Raw genomic sequence first — 13994 nt, 5'->3', positions numbered from 1 at the left:
AGAGAGGATTGTATATTCAGAGTCAATCTGAATATGAAAGCATTTTACAATGCATAATGCATTCAGCAAATGTGATGTTAGCAAAAACATCCATAAATATACCAACTTACATACTGTGTATCCAAATCATAAAGACAAACTAAAGAGACACTGAATACAAATCATTTTAATTTTTTATGTGTGGTCACACTCCCATTAGTATATACACATTTTTTTTTTTTTGCCCCATAAAAGACTAATAATATCTTCTAACTCCTTCATATTCTAACTAGATTTCTTCATTCCTACATGGGACATCAGCTGTGGAGAATTTAATTTTATAGTTAAAATAATTTATAAAGCACCAAAGTGCCAAAAGCTGGAGATAATCTACTACAACACTCAAGAAATCAATGCCTATTTCAGTAATAGAGTTAATGTGCTTTTTTAGGGTGACCACAAAGATAGTGAAGTGGGCCAAAATGGAAGGGTCACATTAACTTTCAAAATAAAGAAGCATCTTAATGCTTTCTATCTACAAAACCAGTATTAGAATTCATGTTTTAATGAGATTGACCATAAATTGTATGTTTAAATGCTCCAGTTACAACCACAATGTCAACCATACAAAAACATTCAGTTTGCAATGGCTCAGGATCACAGATTTAAGAGAAGAGTCTATAATTGGGAAAGCTGCCATTTTACAGCATCAGGGACCCAATATAAAACTATTTTTATAAAGTCATTAGACTGTCACTGTTTTGAAGAAATCTCTAAAAATAAAATATTAATACGATGACTTTTATTTTATTATGGAGCATGCTGCTGCACTAGTACTGACATCTGCAAGGTTTGGGGAGATTATAAGGAAACTATGCTTAGATAAATGACATGCTATAGATGGTGGGCAAAGTCTAAAATGAGCTTTTAATTTTCTCCTCCAGGCTCTTCTCTTAACCTGACTGTTGGTTCTATTCAGTTTTAGCCATTTTAGTCTAGACAGCAGAGAAGGGACAGTAATATCACTTCAAATGGAGTTTAGGGGTAAACAATGCATAAATTTAAAGGAAGGAATAAAATACGCACAAAATATTTGTGAAATAAAACAAATAGTTAACAGGCCAAAATAAGCCTAATTCATGATCAAACTTAAATAAGAAATGAAAAAAAAATTAGCTTGGAGAGAAAAGAGAGGAGAGAGAAGAGACAGCATTCATAACAATGCCTTGTAAACTGTAAAGTACTATACAATGAAAAGATAGTGTTAACACTAAAATGATAAATAGGCATTTACTTTATTTATTCCTCTCATCTTTATAAAAAAGATGGGTGCAATAAAATGCTAGTACAAAGCAAGTGCGATATATAAGACCACACTTCTGGTTAATGTAAAAGGTGTATTTGAGCTCAGTACAATCTGATTTAAACAATGTGACTAACAATCAATGCCTGGCCTGGGATTTTCATGAGTTTATCAAAGCTGACATGTGTTCCCAGCTCACCAAGGAGAGAAGCAGAGCTGTGACAAGCAAAATAAGTCTGCTAAAGGACAAGGTCTGAAATGGCTTCTCAGAAATACTCTCCAGTTTTTATAGATTATAGTGAAAGGTGGGAGTGAGGAGAAAGTAGGGCACAAAACTGAAGAGATTTCCAGATTCCCTGCAACTGACTTACTGTATGAAACAAGGATTCGTGCAGAGAAAAAACAGATGGGCTCCAACATGCCAGGAAATGTGTGCCTAGGGACAAAGCCTCACTGAGAGGTAAAGATCAAATCAAGAGGGGTGAAATAAATTACTCTTTATCATCAGGTGACAATCACTCAGATATATAGTACACCAATACCTACATTTCCTTTTGTCCTTTATGGTTGCACTCTGCTATCTATATCACTATATTTAATGGCAAAATTCCAAGGAAATCCAAGCTGTCCCATCTCCTTTTATTCAGTCTCACTGAATAAAAGATAGCTCTGTCTACCACTGAAACCAACCAATGCTCTTTTCTATCCAGCTTTTTGGTCTTCAGAGTCTATTACTTTATCATTTTAAATATAAACAACTCTCTCCAATTTTAAGGATAAAAAGGTGAATAGGAAATCTAGGCGAAGGGTTGTCCAAAACACTTTTGACAATCTCACAACACAGATAATAAAATTATCCATTAAAGGCCATCAGGATTATAAATAAATACTTACTTAATTATAAAAGTAACACTAACTGAAGGAACTTGGGATGACATTTGAAAAAAATACAAAAATCAGCTATTATTTTATCAAATAAATAAGCAAATATTAATAAAGAATATTTTCTATTTCAAATTAATAAAGAATATTTTTATTTCAATTTTCAATGGTGATTTATTCTGTGTTTATAATGCTTTCAGTCTGGATTTTAGTTAACATTATCATTTAGAATCTTTCCATGAATATTGTCAAAAGATATTTTTGGTATATTCATAAAATTTAAGGAAAATTTATTCATAAATCATATATTCACAAATACAACTTCAAATAGTATGAATAAATATTTCATCCTTTGAATGCACCATAGTGTACTGAAGCATTAACCTATTATTGCCCATTTTTCATTATTACATATAATGCTGCTATAAACACTTTCCATAGAAAATGCTATTGTGTTTTAGAATTTATTTTTAGACTAGACTCTGTATAGGAATACAGACTCTGGGGCCAGAATGCCTGAGTTAAAATTCTGTCTTAAATTCATTTCAACTATGTCACTTGGGGAAAGTTGTCTAACCTCTTAGTGCTTCAGTTTCCTCAACTGTAAAATAGAGATGACACTAATAATAACCACCTCATAAGGTTGCTATGAGGATTAAAGGAGTTAGTTGATACAGAGCATTTAAAATAGTGCCTGAGGCATATTTTAAACACTACATAAATGTTAGTATTAATGTTTTTGAGTCTTAAAATTAACTAAAAAAGGTTTTATGAACTTACATGCCTAGCGGCAAGGTATGTCCATTCTCATTACATCAGATTCTAAGTACCATTTGGATATTTTTAGTGTGCTACTATATAAATTTGTGTGTTCATGTTTACGAATCTACAGATGAAAATTTGTATTTCATTAGTTTTACAGGAAATCCTTGTTTTCTGAGGATAACTGCCACTGGAAAGTAATGGTAGTCTTTGTGGTTCAATTTAGAAATAACAGAGCTTGTCTCTTTAAAACATAAGTTCAATGATATTTGTATTATTTTTTGATTTATCATTAAAATTTTTCATTTAAAAATAGTAATTAGAACTCATATACTTTTTTATTCCTCACCATCTGTTACAGACTTAAAGTACGTATTCCTCCGAAATTCATGTACTGAAACCTAACCCCCAATATGATGGTATCTAGATGTGGAGGCTTTGAGAGGTAATTAGATCATTGGTTTAGAGCCCTCTTGAATGGGATTAGAGTCCTTACGAAAGAAACTCCAGAGAATTCCCTTGCCTCTACCACTATAACAGGATCCTCTATGAATCAGGAAACAGACCCTCACTAGATACTAAATCTGCTGGTACCCTGATCCTGGATTGCTCAGTCTCCAAAAGAGTGAGAAATGTTTGATGTCTTTCTATATTACAGGAAACTCAGAAAGAGACTTCTCTGAAATTTTAAAGAAAGTATTCCATTGTAAAGTTAACTTTGTGTCAAAAAAAAAAAAAGATAAAAATAAAGTATTCCAGCATCATATACCAAGTGGTACACTACACATTTTGTTATTTTCTTAAAAAAAAATAATTCTTATTGTGAGAAAAGCAATATACAAGTATACAATCTTCTAGTGAAGGCTGGGCCATTCTTGCATAAAAAGGCCAAGACAGGAGGTAGAATAGTAACATGAAAATACAAGTGCTTTCTGAGGTGAATTGATTGGTTAATGCCAATCTCTGTCTCAAACATTATCAGCATACATTCTCAGTCACTCAGCTGTGTCCATGGGACTTTCCAGGTAAGAATACTGAAGTGAGTTGCCATTTCCTACCTCAGGAAATCTTCCCGAACCAGGGATCGAACCCACGTCTCTTGTGTCTCCTGCGTTGGCAGGTGGATTCTTTACCACTGTGACACCTTGGTTGGATCCCTGGGTGGGGAAGATTCCCTGGAGAAGGGAATGGCTATCCACTCCAGTATCCTTATCTGGGGAATTCCATGGACAGAAGGGCCTGGCAGGCTACAGTCAATGGGGCTGCAAAAAGTCGGACAGGACTGAGCAATTAACACTACTACTACTACTTGGGAAGCCCCAATCATTATCAGACAAAATCTTTAAATTCTCACTAGCTGAAATGGAAAATAATCAAAGTAAATATTATACTACATTCATTTCTAAACTTCTTCAATGTTATTTATGTTGTCACTCATTTCTAATAGAGGTGAAGTTATTAGGGCAGATGAGCATCAACCAAGAAATGGATTTACAAAGAAAAACAGCAGACTTCATTAAGATGCCTTTTTACCAAGTATAATGTACTCATACTCAACATTTTTAGTAATAAGATAAAACATATGCAAAGTCATTAGCTGATTCAATAAATATGGCCAAATTAAAATTTAGAAGGTTGGTGAATACAGAATCAGAGTAAAGGCAGTTTGATCATTTTATGAAGTATTTCATCCAAATGACAACAGAGGTGGATCATCTCTATTATAAAACCAAACATTTTTCTCTGATCTCCTTTTGTCACAGATCAAGAGTGAAAAATTCTTAATTCAAATTTCCTTTTCTCTAGATTCTTTATTTTATGGCATTTTAACCTTGCTACATACTATAGTCTTAAACCACTGTATAATATTTTTCTATTAAGTTAAAAAAGAATGATTATAACTAATACAACTTATGTTTTGATTCTTTTGTACTTTCCCTATAAAATATACAGGGCTCACTATTTCACAGGCTGTAGCTTTTTACTTAATAACTAGTTAAGCAAAGGAATACATACTTTGCAACAAAGGTGAAAATAAATCCAAGTATACTTACCACATGAAGAATTTTATTCTCTGTTTCATAGACAGTACAATCCTGAAAAAAGAAACACATACATTAATTTAAAAAAATTAAACATTCCTTTTAAAACACTTTCTTAGGAACTGTACTACAATTTGAAAAAGTCTTGAAACTCAAGCAAAAACAGCAGTTAGTATGGGAAAATGCCTGGAATACTGTATACTAAAACATTCACACTGATTTGCTCTGATGGTCAGTTATAGGGTTATTTTAATTTTTGTTTAACTGTGTTTTCTAATTTTACTAACTTTAAACACACATAATAAAGGACAATATACATTAAATAGATGTAAAAGCAACTAATGGAAAAATTACTATAATCATTTCTTGTCTAAACTTATACATATAATAAATGTATCTTGCTGAAATATGTCCAACATTTCAAATACTTATTTATTATATATTGGAACATTAAGAAAAAATATTAACATTAATTTCAATAGTCATATAAACAATCTCAAAAATATATTATATTAAACATTTGTATTATGCAATTAAAATTAATGTATGCTACCAATGAATATTAAGTTTATAGTTCTTCCCTCAATTTGTCTCTGAAATTACAAAAAATTATTTAAAAAAATTCTCCACTGTCTTTTTAGCTGCAACTGCTAGACTTATCATAAACAGTAATATAGCAAAGTGATCATTGCTTAGAAACTCTGTGTTTCTATGGTACAGTTTACTCAAGGAATTTATAAAATTTACTGCATGATAATAGCAGTAAACCAATAGCAATGTGTGAGAATCAAATGAGGAAATGAAATAAGTGGCTCAGCACTATCTGACATACAGTAAATGATGAGTACATTTTAACTATGAATTATCGTGCTCTGCATGATTTAAGAATTTTAAATGAATAACTTTTACCTCAAGATATAAAGTTAACTGATTATTATTTGGCTAGATAATTTTGAAAAAATATATATATATTCCAAAGTATTGCATATTTCAAGGAATGAGAATCCATTTCACTTTTCCCCCGGAATTTAATTATGACAAAAAGGAATCTTGTTCAACATAGCTTTTGGTAACACCATTTCACCACAATATCTTGCTAGAAGAAGCACATATTCTTTTGGGGGCTAATTTTTTTTAACATTAAATTTGGTCTAATTCGTTTCACAAACTAATAGAAATACTTAAGGACTGGGTCTTGCCATTCAGAAGGGCTCCTGTGCCAAAGGAAAGGTCTGTTACAAACAATCACATCTATGTCTATATAATCATATAAAGTCAATTCTTTACTAAGTATGAATGAATTATGTGTACAGAGGAGGCAAGGTGTAGATAAAACATTTATATTTGGAAAGTGCTTGTGTACTTACATCGGAATTTGGAAGAGTCCAATTTTACATAATTAACTTCAAACACAATTACACTGGGAAGAGATAACTTGGGAAAAGCTGGGAAGTTGCCCAGTTTCCCCATGCTGCCTCTATAGCTAGCTTCAGCTGCAATGGATGCAAGTTTCATTAATTACCTACCTTCCTAGAATCAATATGGATTAAATGTTCACAATTCAAAAGGATTCTTATCAAGGAAAAAAAGTAAATATGATTTAAATGTATATTCTGTTGTGAGAGAATAATCACACAGAGAATAACTATTTCAAGGTTCTTAACAATATACTTTATTTGTACATCCCTAGTATGATATAAAAAAAGAATTGTTAAAGAAAATCTTATACTATTTCCAGGCTTGGACAGTATAGTCCATGGGGTTGCAAAGAGTTGGACATGACTGAGCGATTTTTACTATTTTCACTTATACTATTTTCAGTAACCACATTGTTGGTAGTAGTGTTGTTAGTTTGTTACTGAAACTAACTATGTAAGTTATTGAAACTGCTATGTGTGTCTTACAGGATAAAGCAAGTGAACAATTACATGACAGTAGTCAAGTGGGCCTTAGGAAGCATCACTATAAACAAAGCTAGTGCAGGTGATGGAATTCCAGTTGAGCTGTTTCAAATCCTAAAAGATGATGCTGTGAAAGTGCTGCACTCAGTATGTCAGCAAATTTGGAAAACTCAGCAGTGGCCACAGGACTGGAAAAGGTCAGTTTTCATTCCAATCCCAAAGAAAGGAAATGACAAAGAATGTTCAAACTACTGCACAATTACACTCATCTCACATGTCAGTAAAGTAATGCTCAAAATTCGTGAACTGTGAACTTCCAGATATTCAAGCTGGTTTTAGAAAAGGCAGAGGAACCAGAGATCAAATTGCCAAAACCTGCTGGATCATCGAAAAAGCAAGAGAGTTCCAGAAAAACATCTATTTCTGCTTTATTGACTATGCCAAAGCCTTTGACTGTGTGGATCATAATAAACTGTGGAAAATTCTGAAAGAGATGGGAATACCAGACCACCTGATCTGCCTCTTGAGAAACCTGTATGCAGGTCAGAAAGCAACAGTTAGAACTGGACATGGAGCAACAGACTGGATCCAAATACGAAAAGGAGTACGTCAAGGCGGTATATTGTCACTCTACTTATTCAACTTATATTCAGAGTACATCATGAGAAATGCTGGGCTGGAGGAAGCACAAGTTGGAATCAAGATTGCTGGGAGAAACATCAATAACCTCAGAAATGCAGATGACACCACCCTTATGGCAGAAAGTGAAGAAGAACTAAAGAGCCTCTTGAAGAAAGTGAAAGAGGAGAGTGAAAAAGTTGGCTTAAAGCTCAACACACAGAGAACTAAGATCATGGCATCTGGTTCCATCATTTCATGGCAATTGGATGGGGAAACAGTGGCTGACTTTATTTTGGGGGTCTCCAAAATCACTGCAGATGGTGACTGCAGCCATGAAATTAAAAGACGCTTACTCCTTGGAAGAAAAGCTATGACTAACCCATACAACATATTAAAAAGCAGAGACATTACTTTGCCAACAAAGGTCTATCTAGTCAAGGCTATGGTTTTTCCAGTCGTCATATATGGATGTGAGAGTTGGACTATAAAGAAACCTGTGCCGAAAAATTGATGTTTATGAACTGTGGTATTGGAGAAGACTCTTGAGAGTCCCTTGGACTGCAAGGAGATCCAACCAGTCCATCCTAAAGAAGATCAGTCCTGGGTATTCATTGGAAGGACTGATGCTGAAGCTGAAACTCCAATTCTTTAGCCCCCTGATGCGAAGAGCTGACTCATTTGTAAAGACCCTGATGCTGGGAAAGATTGAGGGCAGGAGGAGAAGGGGACAACAGAGGATGAGATGGTTGGATGGCATCACCGACTCAATGGACATGAGTTTGGGTGGGCTCCAGGAGTTGGTGATGGACAGGGAGGCCTGGTGTGCTGTAGTTCATGGGGTCGCATGGAGTCAGACAGGATTGAGCGACTGAACTGAAAAACTGAACTGATTTGAACATTTTATCACTCTTGGTGACACTGGTAAGTAATTTTAGCACAGGAGAAAGCAAGACACATACACAAGAAGATCAGTAAAAACCTTTAAAGAGTCTCTTGATGTATTATGTATGTATATATGTATGTATGTTTCTCTTAGCTCTGTCCACTGAAAAAGCATAGAAACAATGACCAATTTAGTAGTAAATGAACCCTCCACAATTGGTGGTATTCAAATACCATTTCACAGGCTTTCTTGGAAAATGGCTAATACCAAACTGGGATAGGAATTGTACAAGAGGAGCATGAATTATGTTATGACACAAAATAGAAAGAAGCTATTAAAGATTACAAGGACTGTGTCAGTAGGATTCAGAAGTCAATATGAAGAGAATTCTCCCTGGGCAGAGATGGAGCAGTTTGAGTATCTAAGAGGATAACTATAATGAAGTTTAATAATATTGAACATATTAAACTAATTGGATAATGTATGATAGATGTATACAGCTATTTATCTGTATAGCTCTTGATTCAGCAAATATTAATCATCTGTTTTAAGAATATAAAGATGAATAAAACATGGCTTAGAGAAGCACAGTTTAAGAAGATAGGCATTCATCTAAATAAGTTACAATATGTAAAACTCTACAGTATTCAAGAAGTTTTATATTTTAATAACTTCAGGACTATGAATGCCACAAAAATCACACAAATCAACATATAAAAGGTCAATTAGTTAAAATTTTAAAATATTAATATATTTCTTAATAAAATTCAACAAAACCACTGTGTTGTGCTATGAGGCATCCCAAGTGGTGCTATGGTAAAGAACTGGCCTGCCGATGTAGGAGATACAAAAGACACGGAATCAATACCTGGGTCAGGAAGATCCCCTGGAGGAGGAAATGACAACCCACTCCAGTATTCTTGCCTGGAGAATCCCATGGACAGAGGAGCCTAGTGGGCTACAGTCCACGGGGTCACAAAGAGTCACACACGACTGAGCACACACACGGCATACATACAGCAGGTACTTTGGAGGGATTCATCTCATCAGTAAGTCATTTTATTTCCATCAAATGTGATTTTAAAATATTTGCTTCTGAAGTGGGAGTTTTATTAACACTTAAGGCCAAATCCTGTCCTAAAAGATCATACCCCAAGTTTTAAAAATAAAATTGCACTAGATATGAAGATATCTCCATTTTCTGAACTTATGCACACTATGGAAAGGTACACCTCTGACGTTCTAGTTATTTTTAGGTTAGGATTAAATTTAGATTTTTAAAATTGGATTTAGAGCTGTACCACTATACACTCCCAGGAATTCTCTTTAGTAGCTGTAACACTTGAATTTCTTTTCCTTTTTATGTATAACACTTTTTCAAATGACGTGATGCACATTTAAATGCATCAAATTCTTAATAAGACAATATTTATAAAATGAGGAGTGTTTCTTCAATTTTGATCACTTTTTTCCTTAGGAAAGTAAGATCACCCTACAGAATCATAATCCAGTTATCCTTTTAGTGAAACCACGATCCAATTGCTAAACTGAGCAGAATACATAAAAAATTTCTATCCTGTATTTTACCATAAATGCTAAATACTTTGTCACTTGGGGATTAGAATGTTCAGTACAGATAATACATCTCATCAACTGTATATTATAGATAGTCACAAGAACAGTACATAGGTCATTAATTGCTTTGCTTTCAACTAATATTTAAATAAGCCAGCCATGTAAACCTTTGATAAGGGTATTTACATACAAGTACCTCACATATTCTATTTTCAAGGTATCAAAATTTCTACACTATGTTGCTTCATTGATTAATTCATGTAATGAGTTAGTGTTATACTCTTACTCAATCATCCACTCACTCAAGTCACAATGTTGTTGCTTAGTCGCTAAGTCGTGTCTGACTCTTGCTACTCCATGGACTGTAGCCTGCCAGGTTCCTCTCTCCATGGGATTTCCCAGGCAAGAATACATTTCCTCCTCCAGGGGATCTTCCTGACCCATGCCTCCTGCATTGGCAGTCGGATTCTTTACCACTGAGCCATGAGGGAAGCCCCAAGTCACAATACCATTCACCAGAATTTTTTTTTTTTTTTGGCATCTTCTAAATGCAATTCACTATAAGGCACTATTAGGTGATCAAAGATAAATTAAACTTGATCCTTGGCCATCATTATTTCATTATTTTCTAAAGAAGTAGGTGAAACTATTCAAATAATAATACAAGGTAAACAAGATAAATGCTAATAGGCGATCCTATAAAAAAGGAGATAAGTTCTGACTTCTTAACTCTGGAATGATCTTCTGAAGGAGATGGTATTTTAACTGAGCTTAAATAGCTTTTAAGTCTGGAAATTGGGGGTTCAGGGGGAAAGATCATGCCAAATTACATGAACACACTGAAAAAAGGCACACTATCAGTATAAGGAAACCCATTTGGCTAGAGCCTAAGATACATGAGGTGAGTACAATGGGAAAGAAAGTCTAGAAAATAGTCATATTGTGGACAGTTATCAATGATAGGCTGGGGGAATTTTGTTGTTTTAAAGGGAATAAAAGCTTTATTTTTATAGAGCAATCTATTTTGAACCTCCCTCTTCCCTGTTACCTCAGTTGGTAAAGAACCTGCCTGCAATGCTGGAGACCCTGGTTTGATTTCTGGGTCAGGAAGATCTGCTGGAGAAGGGATAGTCTACCCACTCCAGTATTCTTGGGCTTCCCTGGTGGCTCAGCTGGTAAAAAAACTGCCTGCAATGTGGGAGACCTGGGTTCAATCCCTGGGTTGGGAAGATCTCCTAGTGAAGGGAAAGGCTATCCATACCAGTATTCTGGCCTGGAGAATTTCATGGACTGTATAGTCCATGGGGTCACAAAGAGTCAGACACATTGAGTGACTTTCATTTTCCACTGGGGTAGCAAAGACTTAACTCAATCACTTGACAATTTCTTGTGACTTATTTGGAAGAGGTTAAAGTCAGGATAGCTTACACTTAGTGCCATGGTTGGTATTAAACAGCAATGTGAATGGTAAGCATGAGTGTGTGTGTTTTAACAAAATACAGGGGTGGTGGGATGAAACTATAGTTCAAATTATCTGGTCTAGCTTAACAACTCAGACAGACATCTCTTTTTTCTCATAGTTCTTTTTCTCTTGTTCCTTTCCTTTAGTTACAAGAATAACTTTGGTGCCATGTCTCAGAGGGAAGAATCTCTTCAAAGCTGTGTTATCTTCCAAAATACCAAGTAGACATTTCATCTCTGGGGAAGATGAAATATGCAAATTACTCTGCTAAAGGAAGTGCTCACAAATGTTTGAGTATGGGAAGACTGTGATCAAATGTATGTTTCATGAAAACAAGGGAGCAAAACTGGATGCAAGGAGGTCAGTTGGAATACTTTTTCAACAGAAGATATGATATGTGATCAGGGCTTGAACTGAGGTGATGATGGCGGAAGGGGAGATGTAAAAAGGTAGATGAGATACATGTAGCCAGCAATGAGCTAACTTGGTAATTAATTGATAGGTATAGAGAATAATGGGGAGGGGAAAGTTAAACATTACCCTGGGGTTCAAGTCTAAGCAATTGGATGAATAACACTGTAGAGATGATAGGAGAGAATATAGAGAAAATAAAATAATTCTATTTTGGACATGTAAAATTAGAAGTGGCTGAGAGAGAGGCCATATATTGGGCTGGCCAAAAGTTCATTTGGGTTTTTATGTAAGATGTTATGTAACATCTTACAGAAAAACAACTTACAGAAACCCAAACAAACTTTTTGGCCAGTCCTATACAAAGCTGCTCAGCAAGTAGCTAAAAAAAAAGCTGAATTGGATCTAGAATAGAATCCAAGCTGGGAAATATTTACATTAAAGAGAGAGTTAAAGGTATAAGAAAAATGAAACAACAATGAATTCATCAACAAAGAATATGTGTAGTGAGAAGACAGCTATGGACAAGATCAGATAATGTTTAGGAGTCAGATGGTGCTTGCTTCAGCAGCACATATACTAAAATTGGAACAATAGAGATTAGCATGGCCCCTGAGCAAAGATGACATGCAAATTTGTGAAGCGTTCCATATTTTTTGGCTAATTCATGTTGAGTTTTGACAGAAAACAGCAAAATTCTGTAAAGCAATTATCCTTCAATAAAAAAAAATTAATTAGAAAAAAAGAGATGGAGGAAGTTAGTTATGTGGTCAGGAGTAACTGGAGAAAATGTTACAGAGACATCTAATAAAAGTTATAGTGATAACAGAGTTACAGTAAAATAGTGTATGTCTGTGCTAATTCAAGTCATTAAACATGTGTGGCTATTAAGCACTTTAAATGCCTTCAGTGCGAATGAGGAACTGAATATGTAATTTTCTTTAATTTTAATTAATTTGCATTTCAATGGCCACATTCAGGGAATACCCAGGTTGTCCAGTGGTTAGGTTTCCATCCTTTCACTGCTTTGGCCTGGGTTCAATCCCTGGTAGTGGAACTAAGATACTGCAAGCCACACAATGTGGCCAAAAAAACACCTGCCAAATGCAGCTAGTGGTTACCATATTAGACAGCAGCACAAGTCTAGAGAAATGTACTTAGTCCATCCAACAGCTGAAATAGCCATTTGTTGTTTAGTTGCTAAGACATGCCAGACTCTTTGTGATCCCATGGACTGTGGCCCATCAGGCTCCTCTGTCCATGGGATTTCCCAGAGAAGAATACTGGAGTGTGTTGTCATTTCCTTCTAAAGGGGATCTTTCTGACCCAAGGATCAAACCTGCATCTCCTGCATTGGCAGGTGAACTCTTTACCACTGAGCCACCAGAGAAGCCTGGAAAAGCCATTTACCAAGAAACAAAAAAACAGAAAAAGCAATATCTGGGAAGAAAACATGAAGGGATTTAATTCCCAGTCATTAACCAGATCCTTCATTTTTTTCCCCTTCAGCAAAGGGCAGAGTCCAGTCTACTACGACATCTACAGTAGCCCACAGTACAATAACACCAATTCTCTCTGTAGGACAAAATACAGAAGAGCATGAAAAATGAATCTGAAGTACCCATCACATAGTTTTGTGGGCACAGAGAAAGCAGTGCCAATGATAAATGATTTGCAATGGATGAAAGATAAAAGTTCAAACTAAATTAGGTTCATCAGAGACTGAAACTGACTGAGTACTTCAAGTGAAAAGAAGAATGTCCACGGTGAATGGACAGGCATTAACATCCTTCCTGAATATGTTATCAAAACGCCATAGTTTAATTCTCATTTCAGATAAATGTCCTTGGCAAACAAGGCAGAAGTATAATAATCCAACAATTACTTCCTTGGCAGTCCCTTCACCATTGTGACTGACTCAATGATCACAAACTTGTTAGTCTTCCTGATGTTATTTCAGAAATGAGAAGAATGTTCATGAAGGATGGGATCTACTGAAATTTTAAAATGACCCATTTTTAAAAATTGGCTAAGGTTTTCATTAGGTTAAATATGGTTATGAGTTATAACAAAAAATGCAATAAACCAAGAATAGGAGGAGATTGTGGATGGGCATGACCTTAGAGACCATCTTAGTCTTTCTGTTGGTGAACATAATTATATTCTTCTGTAT

The 13994-nt window shown here is 35.0% G+C and overlaps 1 protein-coding gene and 1 non-coding gene across 9 annotated transcripts in view; one reads left to right on the top strand and one right to left on the bottom strand.

The window, feature by feature from the left end:
• The window catches only part of CNKSR2 (connector enhancer of kinase suppressor of Ras 2), a 286492-nt gene that overhangs the window by 166311 nt on the left and 106187 nt on the right, over positions 1 to 13994 (bottom strand). For all 8 annotated transcript variants that reach the window (XM_027963027.2, XM_027963028.2, XM_027963029.2 and 5 more), the window contains exon 5: positions 4981 to 5022. In XM_027963027.2, the coding sequence (XP_027818828.1) occupies positions 4981 to 5022 (42 nt within the window). The remainder of the gene's footprint in view (positions 1 to 4980; positions 5023 to 13994) is intronic.
• On the top strand, positions 12377 to 12478 carry LOC114111887 (U6 spliceosomal RNA). The gene has a single exon (XR_003587617.1). It is a non-coding gene; the product is annotated as a U6 spliceosomal RNA (small nuclear RNA).

Source organism: Ovis aries, chromosome X (assembly GCF_016772045.2).
Source record: "Ovis aries strain OAR_USU_Benz2616 breed Rambouillet chromosome X, ARS-UI_Ramb_v3.0, whole genome shotgun sequence".
Classification (NCBI taxonomy): domain Eukaryota; kingdom Metazoa; phylum Chordata; class Mammalia; order Artiodactyla; family Bovidae; genus Ovis; species Ovis aries.
Note: the sequence above shows the minus strand (reverse complement) of the source record. Positions and strands in the feature narration are given on the sequence as shown.